At 38.8% G+C, this 20,926-nt stretch overlaps 1 protein-coding gene across 1 annotated transcript in view; it reads left to right on the top strand.

Moving 5' to 3' along the window:
- Positions 1–20,926, top strand: part of Zmym2 (zinc finger MYM-type containing 2) — a 107,902-nt gene that overhangs the window by 76,410 nt on the left and 10,566 nt on the right. Inside the window, 7 exon segments of the mRNA XM_042685322.1 lie at positions 835–964; positions 2,968–3,083; positions 5,038–5,206; positions 8,893–9,018; positions 10,913–11,007; positions 13,954–14,122; positions 14,293–14,444. Coding sequence (XP_042541256.1) covers positions 835–964; positions 2,968–3,083; positions 5,038–5,206; positions 8,893–9,018; positions 10,913–11,007; positions 13,954–14,122; positions 14,293–14,444 — 957 coding nt within the window.

Genomic DNA, 20,926 nt, shown 5'->3' with positions numbered 1-20,926 from the left:
CATGCCTGTAATCCTAGCTACTCAGGAGGCTGAGATCTGAGGATCGCAGTTCAAAGACAGCCTGGGCAGGAAGAGCCATGAGATTTTTTTTTTTTTTTTTTTGGTCGGCTGTGGGGCTTGAACTCTAGGCCTAGGCACTGTCCATCAGCTCTTCAGCTCAAGGCGAGCAGGGCTCCACCACTGGAGCCACAGCGCCACTTCCGGCTTTTTCTGCTTATGTGGTGCTGAGAAATCAAACCCAGGGTCTCATGCATGCAAGGCAAGCACTTTGCCACAGAGCCACCTTCCCAGCCCGGCCATGAGACTCTTATCTCCAGTAAATAAACCACTCAGGAAACCCAAAGTGGCACTGTGGCTCAGGTGGTAGAGCGCTAGCCTTGAGATGAAGAGCTGAGGGACAGCACCCAGGCCCAAAGTTCAAGCCCCATGAGTAACAAAAGAAAAAAAATACAACTGTGAATGACTAGAGAAGATTTTGATGATGTGAAGGAAGATGGTATTAGAAAGAGCCAAATTATTTTCATAATTTAGCTTCATAACCTTTATTTGGTATGTAAAAGAGAATTGTATTTTTTAAAAACTTGCTTGCCTATGGTGTCTTTTGAATGAAACATAAATTTGTAGAATAAATAATTCCTGCTACTCAACAAGCCTAAGGCTAAGATTTACATTGATCCTCTACAGTTAAGACTGGTACACATAGCAATAACACAATTTGATATTACTTTTCTTGTCTGTGTGTTTCCTCCTTAAGCCTTAGAAACTATATATTCATAAGCATCAAGAAGTAATGGTAAGACTGTCAAAAAAATGTTTCTTTTTGCTTCTTTGTAGGGTTCAGCACCACCCCCTTCTCCAACACCAAACAAAGAGATGAAGAACAAAGCGGTTCTTTGTAAACCTTTGACAATGACAAAAGCTACTTACTGTAAACCTCACATGCAGTCTAAATCTTCCCAAACAGGTAACTTAGGAAATTTTGCCTTATTGTTCTCTACCCTGTACCGTATTGGCTAAAAATGTACACTTTCGTTTTGTGACAGGCTACGGAATAGAATCGTTGGGTCATTTTCTTTTGATTTTTACTTATCTAACTTTGGCTGTTTTCTTGAATATTGCATATCATTTATGATCAGATAGTCTTTTATAAAGGCCAGAAAAGTAAATGTGTGGAAATGTATCAGTGAAATCCTTCCTGTGTATAGAACTAATGTAAGCAAATTTAAAAAAAGGGAATTTAACCAGTGGTTTATGCTTATAATCCTAGATAATTGGGAGGCTGGGATTTGTGGATTGAAGTTCAAAGTTAGCTGGGGCAGGAAAGTCTGTGAGAAGTTTTTTTTTTTTCTCTCTCTCCTGGTCTTGGGGCTTGAACTCTATGCCTGTGTGCTGTCTCTGGTCTCCTTTTGCTCAAGCTAGCACTCTTTATCATTAGAGCCACAGTGCCACTTTGTAAATTTTTGTGATTAATAGAAGATAAGAGTCTCACAAATTCTCCTGCCTATGCTGCTTTTGAACCATGATCCTGAGCTCTCTACCTTCTTCTTTTTTTGGGGGGGGGGGGGGGCGGGTCTGGTCGTGGGGCCTGAACTCTGGGCCTGGATGCTCTTCAGCTCAAGGCCAGCACTCTACCACTTGAGCCACAGTGGCACTTACGTTTTTTATTTTCTTTTTGCTTATGTGGTGCTGAGGAATCGAACCCAGGGCCTCATGCATGCAAGGCAAGCGCTCTACCACTGAGCCACCTTCCCAGCCCTCTCCTTCTTAGTAGCTAGGATTACTACAGGCGTGAGCCACCAGAACCTAACATCTGTGGACTTATTTTTTTTTTAATTTAATTTTTTTTTTTTTGTGAACATACTGTACAGAGGGGTTAAATTACATGGGCAGGATAATGCGTACATTTCTTATCAAGCATTGCAGCCTCCTCCTTTGTTTACCCTTCACATACCTTCCCAGCCTCCCCCCCCACCCCCCCAGCATCTGTGGACTTTTATCTCTAACCACCAAAAAGGCAGAAGTGGAGCTGTGGCTTAAGTGGTAGAATGCAAGCCTTGTTAAATAAAAAGGCTCAGGGTCAGTGCCCAGGACCCTCACATACATACATGCAAAAACACATAAAAAACTATCAAACATTTTCTTGAGATGGATGCTGGTGGCTCATGTCTATAATCCTAGCTACTCAGGAGCTTGAAATCTGGAGGATCATGATTTGAAGCCATTTTGGGCAGTCAAATCCCAAAGACTCTTATCTCCAGTTAACCAGCAAAAAGGCTAGTAGGTGTCTCTTTTACAACCGCCTCCCCCAACCCCCCCCCCCCCCCCCCCCCCCCCCCACACACACACACACACACATACTGCAAGATTGGAAAGAGGGAAAGAGTACTTCTACTTGAGCCACAGCTTAACTTCTGGCTTTTGATGGTTGACTGAGATAAGTCTTACAGATTTTCTTATCCTGGCTAACTTCAAATTATGATCCTGTGAGTAGATAGGATGACAGGCATGAGCCACCTTAAAATTCTACTTGTACTCTCTAGGAAAAAGTAGCTGCTTTTAATTATTTTTTTTTTGATGGTCATGGGACTTGAACTCTGGTCCTGAATGCTGTCCCTCAGCTCTTCAGCTCAAGGCAAGTGTTCTACCACTTGAGCCACAGTGCCACTTCGGGTTTTCTGACTGATCTATTGGAGATGAGAATCTGACGGACTTTCTTGGATTTTCCTGCCTGGGTTGGCTTTGAACCTCGATCCTCAGATCTCAGCCTCCTGAGTAGCTAGGATTATAGGCGTGAACCACCGGTGCTAGCTAATTTTTGCTGTTTTTAAGTAATCAAATCTTACAGTAACTAGAAATTTCCACTAAATGAGTACTGGAGTAGTTAAATTTTTCTGTGTTGCTTAGCTTTTTTTCAACACTGAACAATTATTTATGTACTGTTCCTGATATATTTATATTTGTTTTTAGATGAAAATTGGAAAACGGAATATGTACCAGTGCCTATCCCAGTGCCTGTGTATGTCCCAGTTCCTATGCACATGTACAGCCAAAATATTCCTGTTCCTACTACAGTTCCTGTTCCTGTAAGTTGAAATTTATTCTCTTCCATTTTTTAAACTCTATTCTAGGCACAGGGTGAGTTGCAGTTGCTAACTTAGTTTTTAGTGTAGATGAGGAGGCCATCCTTGGCTCTCTTCCCACTTGGATTTGGTTAAATCTCCATTAAGTCATGTTTTATGCTTAATCAATTCAATATTTATTCTTGATAGTTTAGCAAATATTTATATCTTCTCTGTGCATATTGTGGTTTATATTTAGGCTTATTTTCATAGGAAATATTTGTGAAGATAAAAGGTTTAAAACAGAAGCATAGACTAGACTTTTATTTATTTTTATTTTTTATTTATTTATTTGGGGGGGGGGGTGGTGGTCCAGTTGTGGGGCCTGAACTCTGGGCCCGGGCGCTGTCCCTCAGCTCTTCAGCTCAAGGCTAGCGCTCCACCACTTGAGCCACAGCGCCACTTCCAGCTTTTTTCTTTTTGCTTATGAGGTGCTGAGGAATGGAACCCAGGGCCTCATGCATGCAAGGCAAGTGCTCTACCACTGAGCCACCTTCCCAGCCCTAGACTTTTATTTAAAACAACTTAATTTTAGCTGGTTGGCTTGGCGATTCATACCTGTAATTTTAGCTACTCAGGAGCCTGAGATCTGAAGATCATGGTTCAAAGCCAGCCTATGCAGGAAAGTCCTTAAGACTCTACCTCCAATTAACCACCAAAAATCTAGAATTAGAGCAAGTAGTAGAGCACTAGCCTTGAATACAAAAAAGCTCAGAGATAGTGCCCAAGCCCTGAGTTCAAGCCCCAGGCCCAGCATGCATGCACATACCTATGTGTTTATGTGCACATTCATGTGCTTGCACACACATGCGTGCACGTGCATGCACGCACACACACACACACACACACACACACACACACACTTTTCTACCCAAACCTGAATTTTATCCCAAATTACTTGTAATACTTTGAACACTATGTACAATCTTAGATATTACATTCACCTGGAAGAAAGAAATATTTCAAATTTTATTTTCCGGCTGCCAGTGGCACTCACCTCTAATCCTAGCTGTTCAGGAGGCTGAGATCTGAGGATTTTGGCTCAGTGTTACTCACGGCAGAAAGCCCAGAAGTCTTTTCTTTTTTTTTGGTTAGTCATGGTGCTTCAACTCAGGGCCTGGGACACTGTTCCTGAGCTTTATTGTACAAGGCTAGTGTCCTACTACTTTGAGCCATAGTACCACTTCTGGATTTCTGGGAGTTAAGTGGAGGGAAGAGTCTCATGGACTTTCCTGCCCAGACCTGCTTCCAACTGCTATCCTCAGATCTCTGCCTTGTGAATAGCTAGGATTACAGGCCTGAGCCACCAGCGCCCAGTCAGGATCCTCTTATCTCAGTTAACCACCAAAAAAAAAAAAAACTGGAAGTGGAACCAAGGCTCCATAGTAGGGTACTGGCCTTGAGCACAAAAGCTCAGGGACTGTGAGGGCCCAGACCCTGAGTTCAAGTCTAGGACTAGAAAAAAAGAAACAAAACAACATCATCAAACAAACCAACATCATTCAAAAACAAAAACCCTTATTTTCTCTCAGCTTTGTTGTTGTTGTTTGTTATGGGGCTTGAACTCAGGGCCTGGACACAGCACCACTTCTAATTTTCTGGCAGTTAATTGGAGATAAAAAGAGCCTCATGGACTTTCCTGCCCAGGCTGGCTCTGAACTGCACACAGATCTCAGCCTCCTTAGTCGCTAGGGTTACAGGTGTGAGCCAGCAGCTCCCATCTTCAACTTGTATTTCAAAAAGTAATAACCTATATCCATTTTGGGCTTTCTTTGTTAGACTTCACATCTTAGTTTATGTTCTTTCCTAGGCTTTAAAAAAAAAAGTGATATAAATAAACAATGTATCAGTAATTATTTACTTGGGAGAATATCTTTTATTATGCAGTAACCTAACACTAAATAATTTGATTAATTAGGTGCCCGTTCCTGTTTTTCTGCCTGCTCCATTGGATAGCACTGAGAAGATGCCTGCAGCAATTGAGCTAAAAAGCAAAGTTTCTTCAGATCCTCTTGATACAGATTTGCTTACAATGTCAGATATGATGACTGAAAATGAGGGGAAAACAGAGTCACCCAACATCAACAGTGAGCTACACTTTGTCAATGAGCATATCATTTTGTGTGTGTGTGTGTGTGTGTGTGTGTGTGTATGTGTGTGCACGCACGCGTGCATTCATGTGAGCATGCATTGTGATTATTACAGTATTCCAGATATATTTTGATGTTTATGATATTGGTATAAAGGAAATTACTATAATGAAAATGTTTTTTGTATTATGAGGTCCACACTATTATCTACCAGGTATCCTCTAATGCCAAAGCAATGATTTTGTGTGCTCCTTGTTTTTGTGTTTGTTCTGAGACAGGGTCTTGCTATGTTGCTGGGGGGCTTGAACTCAGGGCCTATACACTGTCCTTGAGCTTCTTTTGCTCAAGGCTAGCACTCTACCACTTGAGCTACAGCGCCACTTCTGGGTTACTCTGTTTATGTGGTACTCAAAAATTGAACCTAGGCCTTCATGCATGCTAGGCAAGCACTCTGCCACTAAACCACATTGCCAGACCCTTAGGCTTGTCTTGAACTCATGGTTAAGTGCTCTTCCTGTCTCGGTCTTCTGAGTATGTGAAGAATGCAACCACTGTACTTGACTTACTCATCCTGTTTTAGTTGTAATAGAATTTCATTCCCAAAATCAACTCAGAATTACTCTTTTTTTTTTTTTTTTCTATTTTTTTTTTAAATAAGTTTTTTATTGTGACAATACTGTACAGAGGAGTTACAATCACATGAGCAAGGTAATGAGTACATTTCTTATCAAGCATTGTTGCCTCCTCCTTTGTTTTTCCCCTACCATCCCTTTCCTCCCATCTCCACACAGAAATGGCTTTTCTAAATTGAATGCTTCTCTAGCCTGGGCAGGAAAGTGAGTGAGACTCTTATCTCCAATTAGTCAGGGAAAAAGTCAGAAGTGGTGCTGTGGCTCAAGTGGGTGCTAACCTTGAGCAAAAGGAGCCTAGGGACAGCGCCCAGGCCGAGTTCAAGCCCCAGGACTGGCAAAACAAACAAATAAATAGTAAAATAATGAATATTTCTTTGAACTTTCATGAAAAGATTTAAAAATTAAACCATGACTTTTTTTTAAAGCCAGAGGGAAGTTAGTACTTTGGTGTGAACTCAAAGCTTCTCATAGTTGCTAGGTAGGTGCTCTACAACTGAGCCACACCTCCAGCCCTATATTTTGTTAGTTAGGTTTTTTTGTTGTTGTCGGTTGTGGGACTTGAACTCAGGACATGGGTGCTGCCTCTGAGCTTTTCTGCTCAAGGCTAGCACTCTACCATTTTGAACCACAACTCCACTTCCAGTTTTCAGAATTACTCTTAACACAGACATAAAACACAGTAACAGATATAAAACTGTCTTTAGACATGATTCAGATGTTCTTTTTAGAATAATTTCCAAGTGAGTATTATTTATTATGTTAAATAATTTTCATATATATGCCAGAATTTATCTTAACCTCAGTTGGTACATTGCTTGCTACATGGTATATGATGATTCTAAATGAGCGTGTTGTAGATGTTTCTAAATTTATTTATTTCTTCTTGTCTTTTGCTTCAGAATTTCATTTTGTTCATGAGCTGCCTTTATCCTAGAGGATAGATGTTCTCTATGTATTTCATAATTATACTAGTATTACGTATTTAGCAAAGGTTATGAAAGTAATTTGATGGGTTGTAAACTTGTTTAAAATTTAAATGTGACGTGGAAGCGAGGCATGGTGGCATATATATGTCACCTCATCATTCTGGAGATTGGGGCAGGAATATTGTAAATTTGAAGCAAGTCTGGGGCTGTATACAAGAACCCTCTCTGAAGCCGGACACCGGTGGCTCACACCTGTAATCCTAGGTACTAAGGAGGCTGAGATATGAGGATCATGGTTCAAAGCCAGCCAGGGCAAAAAAGTCTGTGAGACTCTTATCTCCAGTAACCACCAGAAAACGGGTACTGTGGCTCAAGCGATAGCGCCCAAGCCCAGAGTTCAAGCTGCATGACCGACCAAAAGAAAAAAAAAAGAACCCTATCTCAAAGGAAAAGAAGGGCCAGGTACAAGTGACTCATGCCTATAATCCTAGTTACTCAGGAGGCTGAGAGCTGAGGATCTCTGTTAACAGTCAGTTTGGGCAGTAGTCTGTGAGATTTCTTATCTCCAATTAACCACCAGAAAGCCAGAGTGGCGCTTTAGTAGAGCACTATCCTCAAGCACAAAAAGCTCAGAGACAGTGCCTAGGCCCTGAGTTTAAGCCCAGTGACTGGGGCAGACACACACACACACACAAACAACAACAAAAAACCACCAAAGTAATGGTGTGTCTGTCTGTCTGTGACTGGATTGGTTATATCACTTTGTATGTGATAGACAAACATTGTATCATTGAGCTATAATCCTAGTTCCCCAGTTTTCCTCCAAAAAAGAAATATAACAGGGAGGAAAATATCATAAATCCTTCATAGAAGGTGTAAGCATTTTTTCTAAAATATTTGTATTCAGTTTGTATGACTGTGTGTCTAATTCTATATCTTCTACAATTGCCCTTTAGTATATACTAAAGTGTATTACTGTGTTTACAACAAAAATGTAAAGCAGCTGATCGAAATTTTAGCCGTTAATTGTAAATAATTGTAAATTGTAAAATATATATTGAGTGATAGAGACTCTTAGGTCAAAACTCGAGGGTTTTATTTATTTATTTTTTTTGGTCCGGTCGTGGGCCTGAACTCTGGGCCTGGGCGCTGTCCCTCAGCTCTTCACTTCAAGGCTAGCGCTCTACCACTTGAGCCACAGCGCCACTTCCGGCTTTTTTTTTTCTGTTTCTGTGGTGCTGAGGAATTGAACCCAGGGCCTCATGCATGCAAGGCAAGCGCTCTACCAGTGAGCCCCGTTCCCAGCCCACGAAACTCGAGGGTTTTAAAACTAGAATTATTTGTCCTCATCAGTTAATCTCTAACAAGATTGTCCCTTTAGAATTATTCTACATATTGGGCCAAGTGTGTTGGTACACACATATAATTTGTGGTATGAAGCAGACCCCTGTTGGAGGATGAGTGAAGTCTGGTCCTGAAGGAAAAATGTGATACTCTATTAAAATAAAAAATAACTGAACAATAAAGTTTGGTTATGGCTTAAGTCATAGAGTATTTACCTAGCATGTGTGCAAGATCCCAAGTTCAGACCCCAGTACTACCATCTTCCTTCCTCCCACCAAAGAAAAAAAAAATAAGAAGAAAGAAGAGAAAGGAATATAAATTATTTTATTATCACAGCACACTTATTTTAGAAGAGTCAGTCAAAATTTATATAGTGTTAACATGTTTGTTTTTTGTTTTTGCCTGTCCTGGGGCTTGACCTCAGGGCCTGAGCACTGTCCCTGAGCTTCTTTTGCTCAAGGTTGCACTCTACCATTTGAGCTACAGTGCCACTTCTGGCTTTTTTCATTTATGTGGTACTGAGGAATAGAACCCAGGATTGCCTGTATGCTAGGCAAGCACTCTACCACTAATCCACATTCCCAGCCCAGGTTAATACTTTTTATGTACTTAAAAGATTATCTAATTAAAATTATGAAGTTCATAGTAATTTACAGATAGCTGCATCCTTCTTTCTTTCATGACAAAGGTATTCTCTTATTGTATTTATACCTAAATAATTTCCTTTTGGCAGATTTAAAACAATATTTTGGTTTCTAATAAAATTATGAATTGATTACAGATGTGATTATTGAAACTGACATAATTGGTTCAGATCTCATGAAGAACTCAGACCAAGAAACACAGTCCAACATGCCTGATGTGCCATATGAACCAGATTTGGATATTGAAATAGATTTCCCCAGAGGTAATCAAAATATTTTGTTACTTTAATCTACTTAGGGAGTCTTAACTATACTTAAGATCGTTCACCATTTAATGTTCATGTCATTGCCTATTATGTTCATACTTGTATTTTCTTTTCTTTCTTTTTTTTTTTTTTTGGGTCCAGTTGTGGGGCCTGAACTCTGGGCCTGGGCACTGTCCCTTAGCTCTTCAGCTCAAGGCTAGTGCTCTACCACTTGAGCCACAGCGCCACTTCCGGCTTTTTTCTTTTTGCTTATGTGGTGCCGAGGAATCAAACACAGGGCCTCAAGCATGCAAGGCAAGCCTACCACTGAGCCACCTTCCCAGCCCCATACTTGTATTTCCTTATGTGTGTGAGAGAATGTGTATGTGGAAAATATATTTATCTATATATTTAATATATGTATATGAACAGATACTAGAGATGTGCTTTAGCACTGAGATCCGTATCTACAATTCTGTTTTTTCTTTTTCCCCCCGAATAAAAGAATATTTTATTTTCTACAATAAAACATAGGATTGAGTTACAGGAATATAAGACAAACTCCTTTGAACTTTAAAAACAAACAAACAACAACAAACCCCCAAAAACCTTAGCCTTATGCCATGGCTTATATCTACGATCCTAGCTACTTGGGAGGCATAGATAAGATGATTGTGTGCCCATGGTAAGAAGTTCACTACAAAAAGTTTTGAAATAGAGAAAAAATAATATATAGTCTAGGAATGTGGCTTTACTGGTAGAGTGCTTACCTAGTATGCATGAAGCCCTGGGTTAGATTCCTCAGTACCACATAAACAGAAAAAGCAGAAAGTGGCACTGTGGCTCAGGTGGTAGAGTGCTAGCCTTGAGCAAAAGAAGTTCAGGGACAGTGCTCAGGCCCTAAGTTCAAGCCCAGGCAAAACAAAAAACAAAACAAAACAAAACAAAAAACCCAGAAATAATTATTTATTTATGTATTATTTATTTATTTTTAAATTTAAAAGCATTGATGGCATTCATAAAGAATATTTTCAGGTGTTAGTAAAAAACATGTGCTCCAGTTTCATTATTTTGTTGAACTGTGAATGGCTGTAGAGCACATGAAAATATAAGACATTGTTTCAGGAAGATTGAGTAAATTGAGCTAGACTTGGCACTACTACCCTTTCTTTTCCCCTTCCCTTCCCCTTCCTCTTCTTCTCCTTCTCCTCCTTCTTCTCCTCCTCCTCCTTCCTTCCTTCCTTCCTTCCTTCCTTCCTTCCTTCCTTCCTTCCTTCCTTCCTTCCTTCCTTCCCTCCTCCTTCCCTCCTTCCCTCCTATCTATATTGGAGATAAGAGTCTCATGGACTTTTCCTGCCCAGGCTGGTTTTGAACCATGATCCTCAGATCTCAGCCTCCTGAATAGCTACTATTACAGGTGTGAGCTACCGGCACCAGGCACTGCTACCCTTTAGATCTTCACAACTCTTCAGGATGTTTTTTGTGGGGGGTCGTAGTTGGATGTTGAGCTCAGGGTTTTGTACTTTTTAGGCAGGTGTTCTATCACTTGAGCTATACCACTAACCCTTTTAGTTTTAATTTTTTTTTTAAAGGAGGTCATGCTTTTTTCTCTCCTTCAGAATAGCTGAGATTATTTTTGTGAACAACCACATTTATATCTAAATTGTATAACTGAATTTCAAATTGTAATAAATTTCCTTATTCTACATATTTCCTCTAAAATTCTGTATTGGTATTTGCCATATATATGGTGTTTTTGGAGTCTGAATAGATTTATTAGCACTCACAGACTTTGGTTGGTACAGTAAGACATGAACTTCCTCGCCAGGCAGGTTATCCTGCTTAAGTATGAATGTTAGACAAAGCTGTACTGTTATATTTGAACTAAAACTTTTTCTGATTTAATTGTCAGCTGCTGAGGAGCTTGATATGGAAAATGAGTTTTTATTACCACCTGTATTTGGGGAAGAATATGAAGAACAGCCCAGACCTCGGTCTAAAAAAAAGGTACAAAATTCATCCTTATGGTATTTTCTTAATGTCTGTATATACCAGTAACCCAACGGAACAAAGATACAGCAAGGATTTGTTGTGCCTAAGTATATGAGAAGATAGTTTTTTATATTGGAAAATACTTAAGTCTTGAACTGTACTTGAACCATGACATTTAATTTTTCTTTAAAATTTATCTTGAGATAAACTCAAAATAGAGAGTACTTGCTAAGAAGTGTATTTTCTGATCTAGGCATGTAGGACCCTGATACTTTGAGTCAATAGAGCGAGGAGAGGGAGGGAGGGACAGAGAGAGACAGACAGACACAAGGGAGTGATTTTAGTTTTCACTGATTTTTGTTAGTTTTTTGTGCCGGTCCCAGGGCTTGTTACTCAGTACCTAGGCGCTGTCCCTGAGCTTTAGCTCTGTAGCCCCTGAGCACAGCTGCTCTTCTAGCCTTTTTTGTTGTTGTTTTTTTGGTGCTTAATTGGACTCAGACTTTTTTGTCTCAGATGGCTTCAAACTATGATCCTCAGATCTCAGCCTCCTGAGTAGCTAGGATTATAGGCATTATTTTTAATGAGAGACCAACAAGGAAATAAAGGTACACAGTTTAATAATATCTGGTCTCTTTTAAGCATGTCAGCATAAAACATGTAAGAGCACTTATTAATACATATAAATGTATTAGTAGTTGTAATTGTCTTATTATTCTATCAGCAACTTTCTGTTTTTGATTTCCAACATAAGGGAAGATCTAAAGGCACCATAAGAAAGATGGCTTTGATAAATTTACCCCCAAAGAAAGAAAACTGAAAAAGAAGTACTTGGAATAGGATGAAGGCGAACTCTTATTTGACACCATACAAAGTAATTAATTAAATGGGTCATAGACCTAAATGTAACAGCTAAAAGTACAAACTTTTGTGAAAAAGTCTTCATAGTTCTATGATAAGCATACTTTTCTTAGCTAGAAAACCTACAATTTGAAAAGGAAAGAAGGATAATAGACAGGTACCAGTGGCTCACACCTGAAATAATAGCTCTACTCAGGAGGCTGAGCATCATGGTTCAAAGCCAGCTCAGGCAGGAAAAGTCTGAGAGATTCACCTCCAGTTAACCACAAAAAGCAGGAAGTGGAGCTGGCTCTCAAGTGGCAGGGGACTAGCCTTTGAACAAAATTACTCAGTGAGTGTACCCAGGCCCCTAATTCAAGCATATATCATAATATATCAAAAATCAGAACAATGCCACCAAAAAATGGAAAGTGTGATAGCACATCCTCCAAATAGAATTATATGCATGTGCCATATTTGGAGGATGTTGAGCTTAGGGTCAGCCTGAGCTAAACAGTGAGATCCAGGAGCTAGAGATGTTGCTTAGCTGTAGAATGCTTTTTGGCATGTACCAGTTCCTGTAGTACCACCAAAACAAAACAAAAAATGGTCATTCTTTATAAGAGTTGTTCAAAATTTCCTGCATTAATATTAGAGTTCTTTTATTCTAGATTGTTAGCTTAATATTTTTAATCATTTTCAATATATTCACTGTTGCTTTAATGTACAAAGTGCTTTGTGTAGAAACATGACAATCTAGGAGTTGCATTTCATGAAATGTTCTAAGTAACTATTGTCAGATTCGTTAATACCAGGTAGCTTTTGTTTTGTTTTGTTTTGTTGGCTGTGGGGCTTGAACTCTGGGCCTGGGCACTGTCCCTGAGCTCTTCAGCTCAAGGCTAGTGCTCTACCACTTGAGCCACAGAGGCGCTTCTTGTTTTCTGGTAGTTTATTGGAGATAAGAGTCTCCTGGAGTTTCCTGCCCCAGCTATCTTCACAATCCTCAGATCTCAGCCTTCTGAGTAGCTAGGATTACAGGCGTGAGCCACCGGCACCTGGCTGGTTTTTTAATGTTTTTATTGTTACCATAAAGGTGATATATAGAGGGGTGGCGGTTACATGGTCAGGTAATGAGCACATTTCTTTTTGAACAGTGTCACCTCTTCTCTCATTTTCTCCCAGTTTTTCTTCCTCCCAACTCTCCTCCCCCACACATTGAATGGTTCTTTTCCAACATAGTGTCTAGTGAATATCACTGCTACATTTGTTCACCCTTTGTCCCACCATTTCTATGCTCCTCTTTACCCTCCCCCAAACAGATAAACTTACAAGTAAAACAAAAGGTACAGATATCAAAAACAGAGACAAAGGAGAAAACAACAACCAAAGAACAAAATAACAAAAAGTCTTATTTTTCCATTTCTTGATGTTATCTATTTTTTTTAGTTTTTATCAGTAGTGACCTGGGGCTGTGCATTGTCCCTGAGCTTTTTTGCTCAAGACTAGTGCCATTTCTAGTTTTCTGGTTGTTAATTGGAGATAAAAAGTTTTACTGACTTTCCTGCCCTGGCCTGGCTTTGAACTGTGATCCTCAGATCTCAGCCTCCTGAGTAGTGAGGATTATAGGCATGAGCCATTGTGGTTGGTGATAAACATCATTTTATATGCACATAGCTCTTGAGCCTTTGTGATCCTCCTCTAAGAATGTCCTCCTTTAACCTCACTGTGTGAATGTCTAGAGTTATGTATAATTTATCGTTTACCATCCATTGTGTTTATTTATAGGCACATTCTAGTTACCACAAATGAGGGAAACCATGCAACCTATGTTTCTTTGGATCTGGCTTACTTCAGTTAACATAATTTTTTCCATTTCCGTATGAATGGTACAATATTATTCTAATGGAGACATAAAATTCCATTAGTGTATATATACCACATTTTCTTGATCCATTCGTCTGCTGAGGGACATCTGGGTTAATTACGTATCTTGGCTATTATACTGGCTAGTTTTAAAGCAAGTAAATATATTTCTTTTTAATTTGCCTTTGTTGAGTGATGGTTTATATAAAGTCATAAAGTACTGTTGTGTTAAGCAAGAATTTACAATAATTTTTTTAATAGGGAGCCAAGAGAAAAGCTATATCAGGATACCAGTCTCATGATGATAGTTCTGACAACTCAGAATGCAGCTTTCCTTTCAAATATTCATATGGTGTAAATGCATGGAAGCACTGGGTCAAAACTAGGCAACTTGATGAAGATCTTCTGGTACTAGATGAGTTAAAATCTTGTAAGTGTTTTGATTGCTTTTTATTAAGACCTATTTAAAAGTTTCTGTTTTTACCTTTAATTTTAAAATTGTAATTATAGCTTACAACATCTGAACTGCCTTGATTTAAAATACTTAAAAGAATAACTTAGATAAGACATAGTAATAATGATTATTTTATTTCCTTTTAGCTAAATCAGTAAAGTTAAAAGAAGATTTACTCTCTCATACCACAGCAGAGCTTAACTATGGGTTAGCCCATTTTGTCAATGAGATCCGAAGACCAAATGGGGAGAATTATGCACCTGACAGTATCTATTATCTTTGTCTTGGAATACAGGAGGTTGGTATTTTGATGGTTGCTTTCAAGGATAATTTGAATTTAAAAAAATCACCGTGGTAGTATTAGGAAAGAAAATTGTACCTGTAGAAGATTAAGAATAGTTTGCTGAAACTTAGAGCTTATCAAGAAAGAGAAGAATTTGTTCTACTTGTTAACATTAGAATATTTTAAAGGATTTTCATAGGTACTTTTTGTTTCTATAACACAGTACATATATTCTTAAAACCTCAAAGTTCTTCAGAACCATACCAAAATCACGATGGCTTTCTAGTGGTTAATTGGAGATGAGTCTTTTTTTTTTGGCGGGGGAGGGGGCAGGTCAATGCTTTGGCACTGTCCCTGAACTTTTTTGCTCAAGTCTAGCACATTATCACTTTGAGCCACAGCTCCACTTCCGGTTTTATGATAGTTAATTGGAGATAGGAGTAGAGTCTCACCGACTTTCTTGCCCAGGATGACTAATAACCATCATTCTCAGATCTCAGCCTCCTGAGTAGATAGGCTTGAGGTGTAAGCCACTAGTGCCTGGCTTTGTGTTTGTTTGTTTGTTTTTAATTATAAACAACTTTAAAAGTCTCCAAAGCTCAGTGCAAATATATCTAAAATATACTCCAAAAATCAGCACTATAATATTACTTCAAGTGTGTGTACAGAAATAGAAGCTATTTTTGGAAGAGTTGTACATGTAATTCTGCCTGTTGCATTAATTGGTTATGTTCACATTGGAAACTAGAAATAAGATAATGCTAAAAAGTATGTGAGTCAAGTGCTGGTGGCTCACCCCTGTAATCCTAGCTACTCAGGAGGCTGAGATCTCAGGGTTGAGGTTTGAAGCCAGGCTGAACAGAAAAGTCTGTGAGATTCCTATCTCCAAAAAACTACAGTACTTGGAAAAATCCAGAAGGTGCTGTGGCTCAAGTAGGTAGAGCACTAGCCTTGAACACAGAAAGGCTCACAGATAGTGCCCAGGCTCTTGAGTTAGTCCTAGGATGGGGAGGGTGTGAAGTGGGGAGCATGGTTTTCTTAGATATATACATCTGTAGAATAACTGATGCTTTTAATTATAAAGGTTAGAGCTTGTGAATGTACATAGGAGTAATTAGCTACTTCTTCTGTACCTTGGGAAATTAAACATAATTTTGAGTGTTTAACTGTTACTATATATGAAATAGAAAGGGTTTTTCTCCTTCACAAATAAATTAATGTATTTTCTTTCTGATTTTGAAGAAGGAATGATGTTCATTGTCCAATATTTATATCATATGGAAGCTTTTGAAGAAGAGTGTTACATGAAATCAAACTCTTACATTAATTAGCCATAAGTATCATACTCATGTGTTCATCCCATCATATACTACCTTATGTATGTAAACATGTGCTCTTGACACCAAATTTATCACCACCAGAACTGTGGATGCTTTTTTTCCCTACCACATTATTGTTAGTCTCATGTATCTACTTTTTTGTTTTTTTCTTATTGAAAATGGTGGAAGATAAAAAGTTTCCTTTTCAACACTCAATCTTACTGATTCTCCTAAAGTACTGATAACACTGTATTTTTCTGAGATAAGATTCCTGGGAAAGTTTTTTTGAATCATAAGAAAAGTGTTTTTGTTTGTTTGGTCATGGGCTTGAACTCAGGGCCTGGGTGTTGTCCCTGAGCTGTTTCACTCAAGGCTAGTGTGCTACCATTTTGAGCCACAGCGCTACTTCTGGTTTACTGGTGGTTGATTGGAGGAGATAAAAGTCTCATGGACATTCCTGCCTGGACTGGCTTTGAACCTCAGTGTTCAGATCTCAGCCTCCTGAGGAGTGGCTAGGATTACAGGTATGAGCCACCAGTGCCTGGTTTATTTTTGATTTTTAAAGCTAGCACCAGATTGCTTTCTTTTCTTTTTTTTTCTTTTTCTTTTTTTTCAGATTGCTTTCTAAAAGGACTAAAGATCACGTTGTGTTTGTTGCCTTTACTTTTCTGTTATCCCATTGCCTCAGATGCTTACCCTTTTTTATTTCATGAAAGTTCCTAGTTTATTCTAGATTGAACCTTTGGGTTTATATTCCAAATTCCCTTCTTGGACTTATTTAAAAATTTTTATGTTAAGTCACTTATAAGTAGATATTTTTACTCTTTTACTAAAATAAAAATATAATAAGCTGACTTAATGACTGATTTTCTTTCTTTCTCTCCTTTCTTTCTTTCTTTTTTTTTCTTTCTTTCTTTCCCCCTCCCTCCCTCCCTCGCTCCCTCCCTCCCTTCCTTCCTTCCTCTTTCTCTCTCTTTCTTCTCTCTTTTCTTTCTCTCTTTCTTTCTCTCCTTTTGTTTCTTTTTTTCTTTCTTTTCTCTTTCTCCCACACTTTCTTTTTCTCTCTTTCTCTCTCTCCCTCTCCTTCTCTTTCTTTCTCCCTATCCTCTTTCTCTCTCCCTTTTTCTTTCTTTTTTTTCTCACCCTTTCTTTTTCTCTTTCTTTCTCTTTCTCTCTCCCTTTCTCTTTTTTCTTTTTCTTTCTCTTTCTCTCCCTTTTTCTTTTTTCTCTCTTTCTCTCCCTTCCTCTTCTCTTTCTCCTTCCTTCCTTCCTTCCTTCCTTCCTTCCTTTCTTTCTTTCTTTCTTTCTTTCTTTCTTTCTTTCTTTCTTTCTTTCTTTCTTTCTTTCTTTCTTTCTTTCTTTCTTTCTTTCTTTCTTTCTTTTCTCCCTCCCTTCCTTCCTCCCTTCCTCCCTGCCTCCCCTCCCCCCCCTCTTTCTTTTTTTTCTTGTCATGGGTCTTGAACTCTGGGCCTAGGCACTGTCCCTCAGCTCTTCAGCTCAAGGCGAGCACTCTACCACTTGAAACACAGCGCCACTTCTGGTTTTCTGGTGGTTTATTGGAGATAGGAGTCTCACACATTGTCCTGCTGGGCTGGCCTTGAACTGCCGTCCTCAGATCTCAGCCTCTTGAGTAGTTAGAATTACAGGTGTGAGACACCAGCACCTAGCTTCAAACTAAAGATTTTTAATAGCTATAATGAGGTGCATTTGAATTGCTAGTCCTTCATTGATTCATTCTGAAAACATTAGTTAAGTGCGTTCTTACTTGACATTGGAGTAGACTTTGGAGTTTAAGAAAATAATGGTGATAGCTTAAATTTATTGACTGTTTACTGTTTTTTGTTGTATTCATCCCCTCTCACTCCGTACTTGGGATTGAAGTTAGAGCCTTGTGCTCCTTAGAGAGATGCTCTATGTTTAGCATCCTAATATTATTGTCACCATTATTTTCTGAAATAGTTAAGTAGTAGTTTATCCAAGTGATATGGCTAATAAATTTTGAGTCTGATGAGTAGTTACTTAAAATGGACCTATAGACTGGGAATGGTAGTACGTACCTATAATCCCAAACTCAGGAGGCTGAGGCAGGAGGATGGTGAATTTAATGCCAGTCTTGGCCACAGTGAGACCCTGTCTTCAAAACCAAACAACAAACAACAACAAACCAGTATAATAGACAATGCTTAATGTTATACCTAAAGTATATTGGTAGTACAGAAATATATTGGTAGTTTATAGTGCTAATAAAACCATAACAAGCTGGAAGATATTTTAAATTGCTTTTTCTACTCTTTCTTTGTTGGTACTATGGATTTAACTTAGAGCCTTATACTTGCTAGGCAAGTACTCTACCACTTGAGCCATACCTCTAACCCCTTTAGCTTTAGCTTTTTTTTCAGATAGATTATTTTAGTCTATGGTCACCCTCAGAACATAACCCTTTTGCTTTCTCTTAATTCTGTACTTTGGATTGCAAGTGTACACTGTCATACTTAGCCCTTAAATTGAGTTTTGAAGTAAATAGAGAGCCTTACTAGGTAGAAAGGATGATAGAGAGGCCATGGCATTCCCAAAAAGACAAGAAAATAAGGACATAATTTCCTTTATGTACAAGGGATTTCATAATGATATTTCCATATATCATGTTTTTCATCAAATCCATTCTGTCTTTACTACTGTTTTTTATTTTTTTTTGGTCTGGTCGTGGGGCCTGAACTCTGGGCCTGGGTGCTGTCCCTTAGCTCTTCAGCTCAAGGCTAGCGTTCTACCACTTGAGCCACAGCACCACTTCTGGCTTTTTTTTCTTTTTTCTTATGTGGTGCCGAGGAATCGAACCCAGGGCCTCATGCATGCAAGGCAAGTGCTCTACCACTGAGCCACCTTCCCAGCCCTATTACTGTTTTTTAGTTCCCTTTGTCCTCACCTCTCTCTCTCCTTTAACCAGGTTTCAGTGGGTTACATTATATTGTTTTTAAATATGTGTGTGTGTATATGAGTGTGCTTGCTTGCTTTAATCATATTTATCCCCATTTACCTTCTTTTTTCCTCTTCCTACTGGTTCCCCCCAAGAATCTACATTTTAAATACATGATATATTTTTTTTCTCTCTAGCTTCCACGAGAAAGCAAAAACAATTTATCTTTCTGAGCGTGGCTTCTCTAAATCTATGTTCCAGTTTATTTTTCTGCAAAAACATGATTTTTTCTTTTTTATTTCTGTGTAATACTCCATTTTGTGTGTGTGTGTGTGTGTCTGTGTGTGTGTGTGTGTGTACATTTTCTTTATCCATTATTAGTTGTTGTGTACCTAGACTGATTTCATAGCTTGGATATTATAAATAGAAGGATGCCGATTTCTAGGAACTGCTTGGTATAGCTGGGATTTAAAATGGAAGCAGAAATAGGGATGGGGTGATTTGGGGGGTGTGAGAGATAAGCACCATACTGCAAAGGTACTATATTCCTCAATATGTTAAACACCTTCAGTTTCTATTCAGGGTGAAACATGAAAAGTATTTGTGGCTTTTGGGTTGTTTGTTTTGTCTTTTGCAGTTTTGGGAGTCAGACCTAGGCCTTTTAGTGTACTGGGAAGTATTTTGTCACCTTAGCCTAAATCTTCAATAGTTTTGAAGATGGTACCTGGTTACCCCCACCCTTATCCTTTGGACATAGGAAGCTGAAGGCTGAAATGTTATCTCTGAAATGTAAATTATTTTCCAGAAGTAGTGATTTGTAGTTAAACTAGTGATATTTTTAACTAAAGCTTTATTCAAATGGCATTTAATAAAATAACAAATTTTAGACACATGAATGTGGTAAGTATACTTGGTAGCCCTCAAACTGAATGTCTTATTTATTTAAATGTATTTTAAACTTTACAGTTATTTTAGGTATGTGTGTGATAGAACCTGCCAGAACATTCATTGACAGTACATAGTTGTAATGTATTGCTATTTCCCCAATATTCAATTAACTTACGTTATTTGTTTTTTGGAAGAACTAAGGAATTTGAGTCTTGGATCATTTGACAGGCACCGAATGACTCTGTCTGTTAACTTTCATGGGACTTTGATTCTGTTTCTCAGAAAAGCAGCACTATTTTTAAGTAGTTGCCTACCCATATGCTGCTTTATTGTACAAAACATTTTATTTTTTCCACTAAAAAACAAAAACAAAAAAACCATCCTGGTTCTTGAATCACAGAGTGTTAAGACTCTTACCTGGCTTTCTGTTGCTCATGACTAGTCTTCTACCACTTGGGCCAGGCTTCCAGTCCTAACTTTAAGCTATATTCTCAGAGATCATTTCTACAGTTCTTTCCTGGTTAATTGGTAGATAAGAGTCTCGAGGACTTTTCTTCCTGGGTGTGCTTGAAACAGCAGTCCTCAGATCTCAGCCTCCTGAATAGCTAGGAATCAGTACTCAGCTCAAAACATTAATAAGAAACAGGGCCTTTTGGGGCTGGGAAGGTGGCTCAGTGGTAGAGTGCATGCCTTGCATGCCAGAGGCCCTGGGTTCGATTCCTCAGCACCACATAAGCAAAAAGAAAAAAGCTGGAAGTGGCGCTGTGGCTCAAGTGGTAGAGCGCTAGCCTTGAGCTGAAGAGCTGAGGAACAGTGCCCAGGCCCAGAGTTCAGGCCCATGACCGGGCCCAAAAAAACAAACAAACAAAAAAAGAAGAAACAGGGCCTTTTGATTACATGGCTAATCCGAAATAAGGAGTAGTCTAACTAAAATGCATGAAATTTCAAGAATTTGTCATTTTAAAATGTGAAGTTCCATATTTGTTTGTTTGTTTGTTTGCTGGTTGTGGGGCTTGAGCTCTGGGCCTGAGCACTGTCCCTCAGCTCTTCAGCTCAAGGCTAACGCTCTATCACTTGAGCCACAGCACCACTTCCTGCTTTTTCTGCTTTTGTTGTGGTCAGGAATGGAACCCAGGGCCTCATGCATACGAGGCAAGCATTCTACCACTGAGCCACCTTCCCAGCCCCCCATATTAGTTTTTATTGGTTGAAATTGCATGTTTTGTTCTAGATATAGGTCATTGGTGGAACATTTGCCTCGCTTTCTGAGGCACTGGATTTGATTCCCAGCAGTGGAAGAAAAAACAAAGAATAAAGGAAAATAATCATCTTCGAATACATATTTCTTATTTTTTAATATTAGTACTAAAATATAT

This window comes from Dipodomys spectabilis, unplaced genomic scaffold (assembly GCF_019054845.1).
Source record: "Dipodomys spectabilis isolate Male_0828 unplaced genomic scaffold, ASM1905484v1 ptg000095l, whole genome shotgun sequence".
Classification (NCBI taxonomy): Eukaryota; Metazoa; Chordata; class Mammalia; order Rodentia; family Heteromyidae; genus Dipodomys; species Dipodomys spectabilis.
This window is presented reverse-complemented; position numbering and strand designations above follow the sequence as displayed.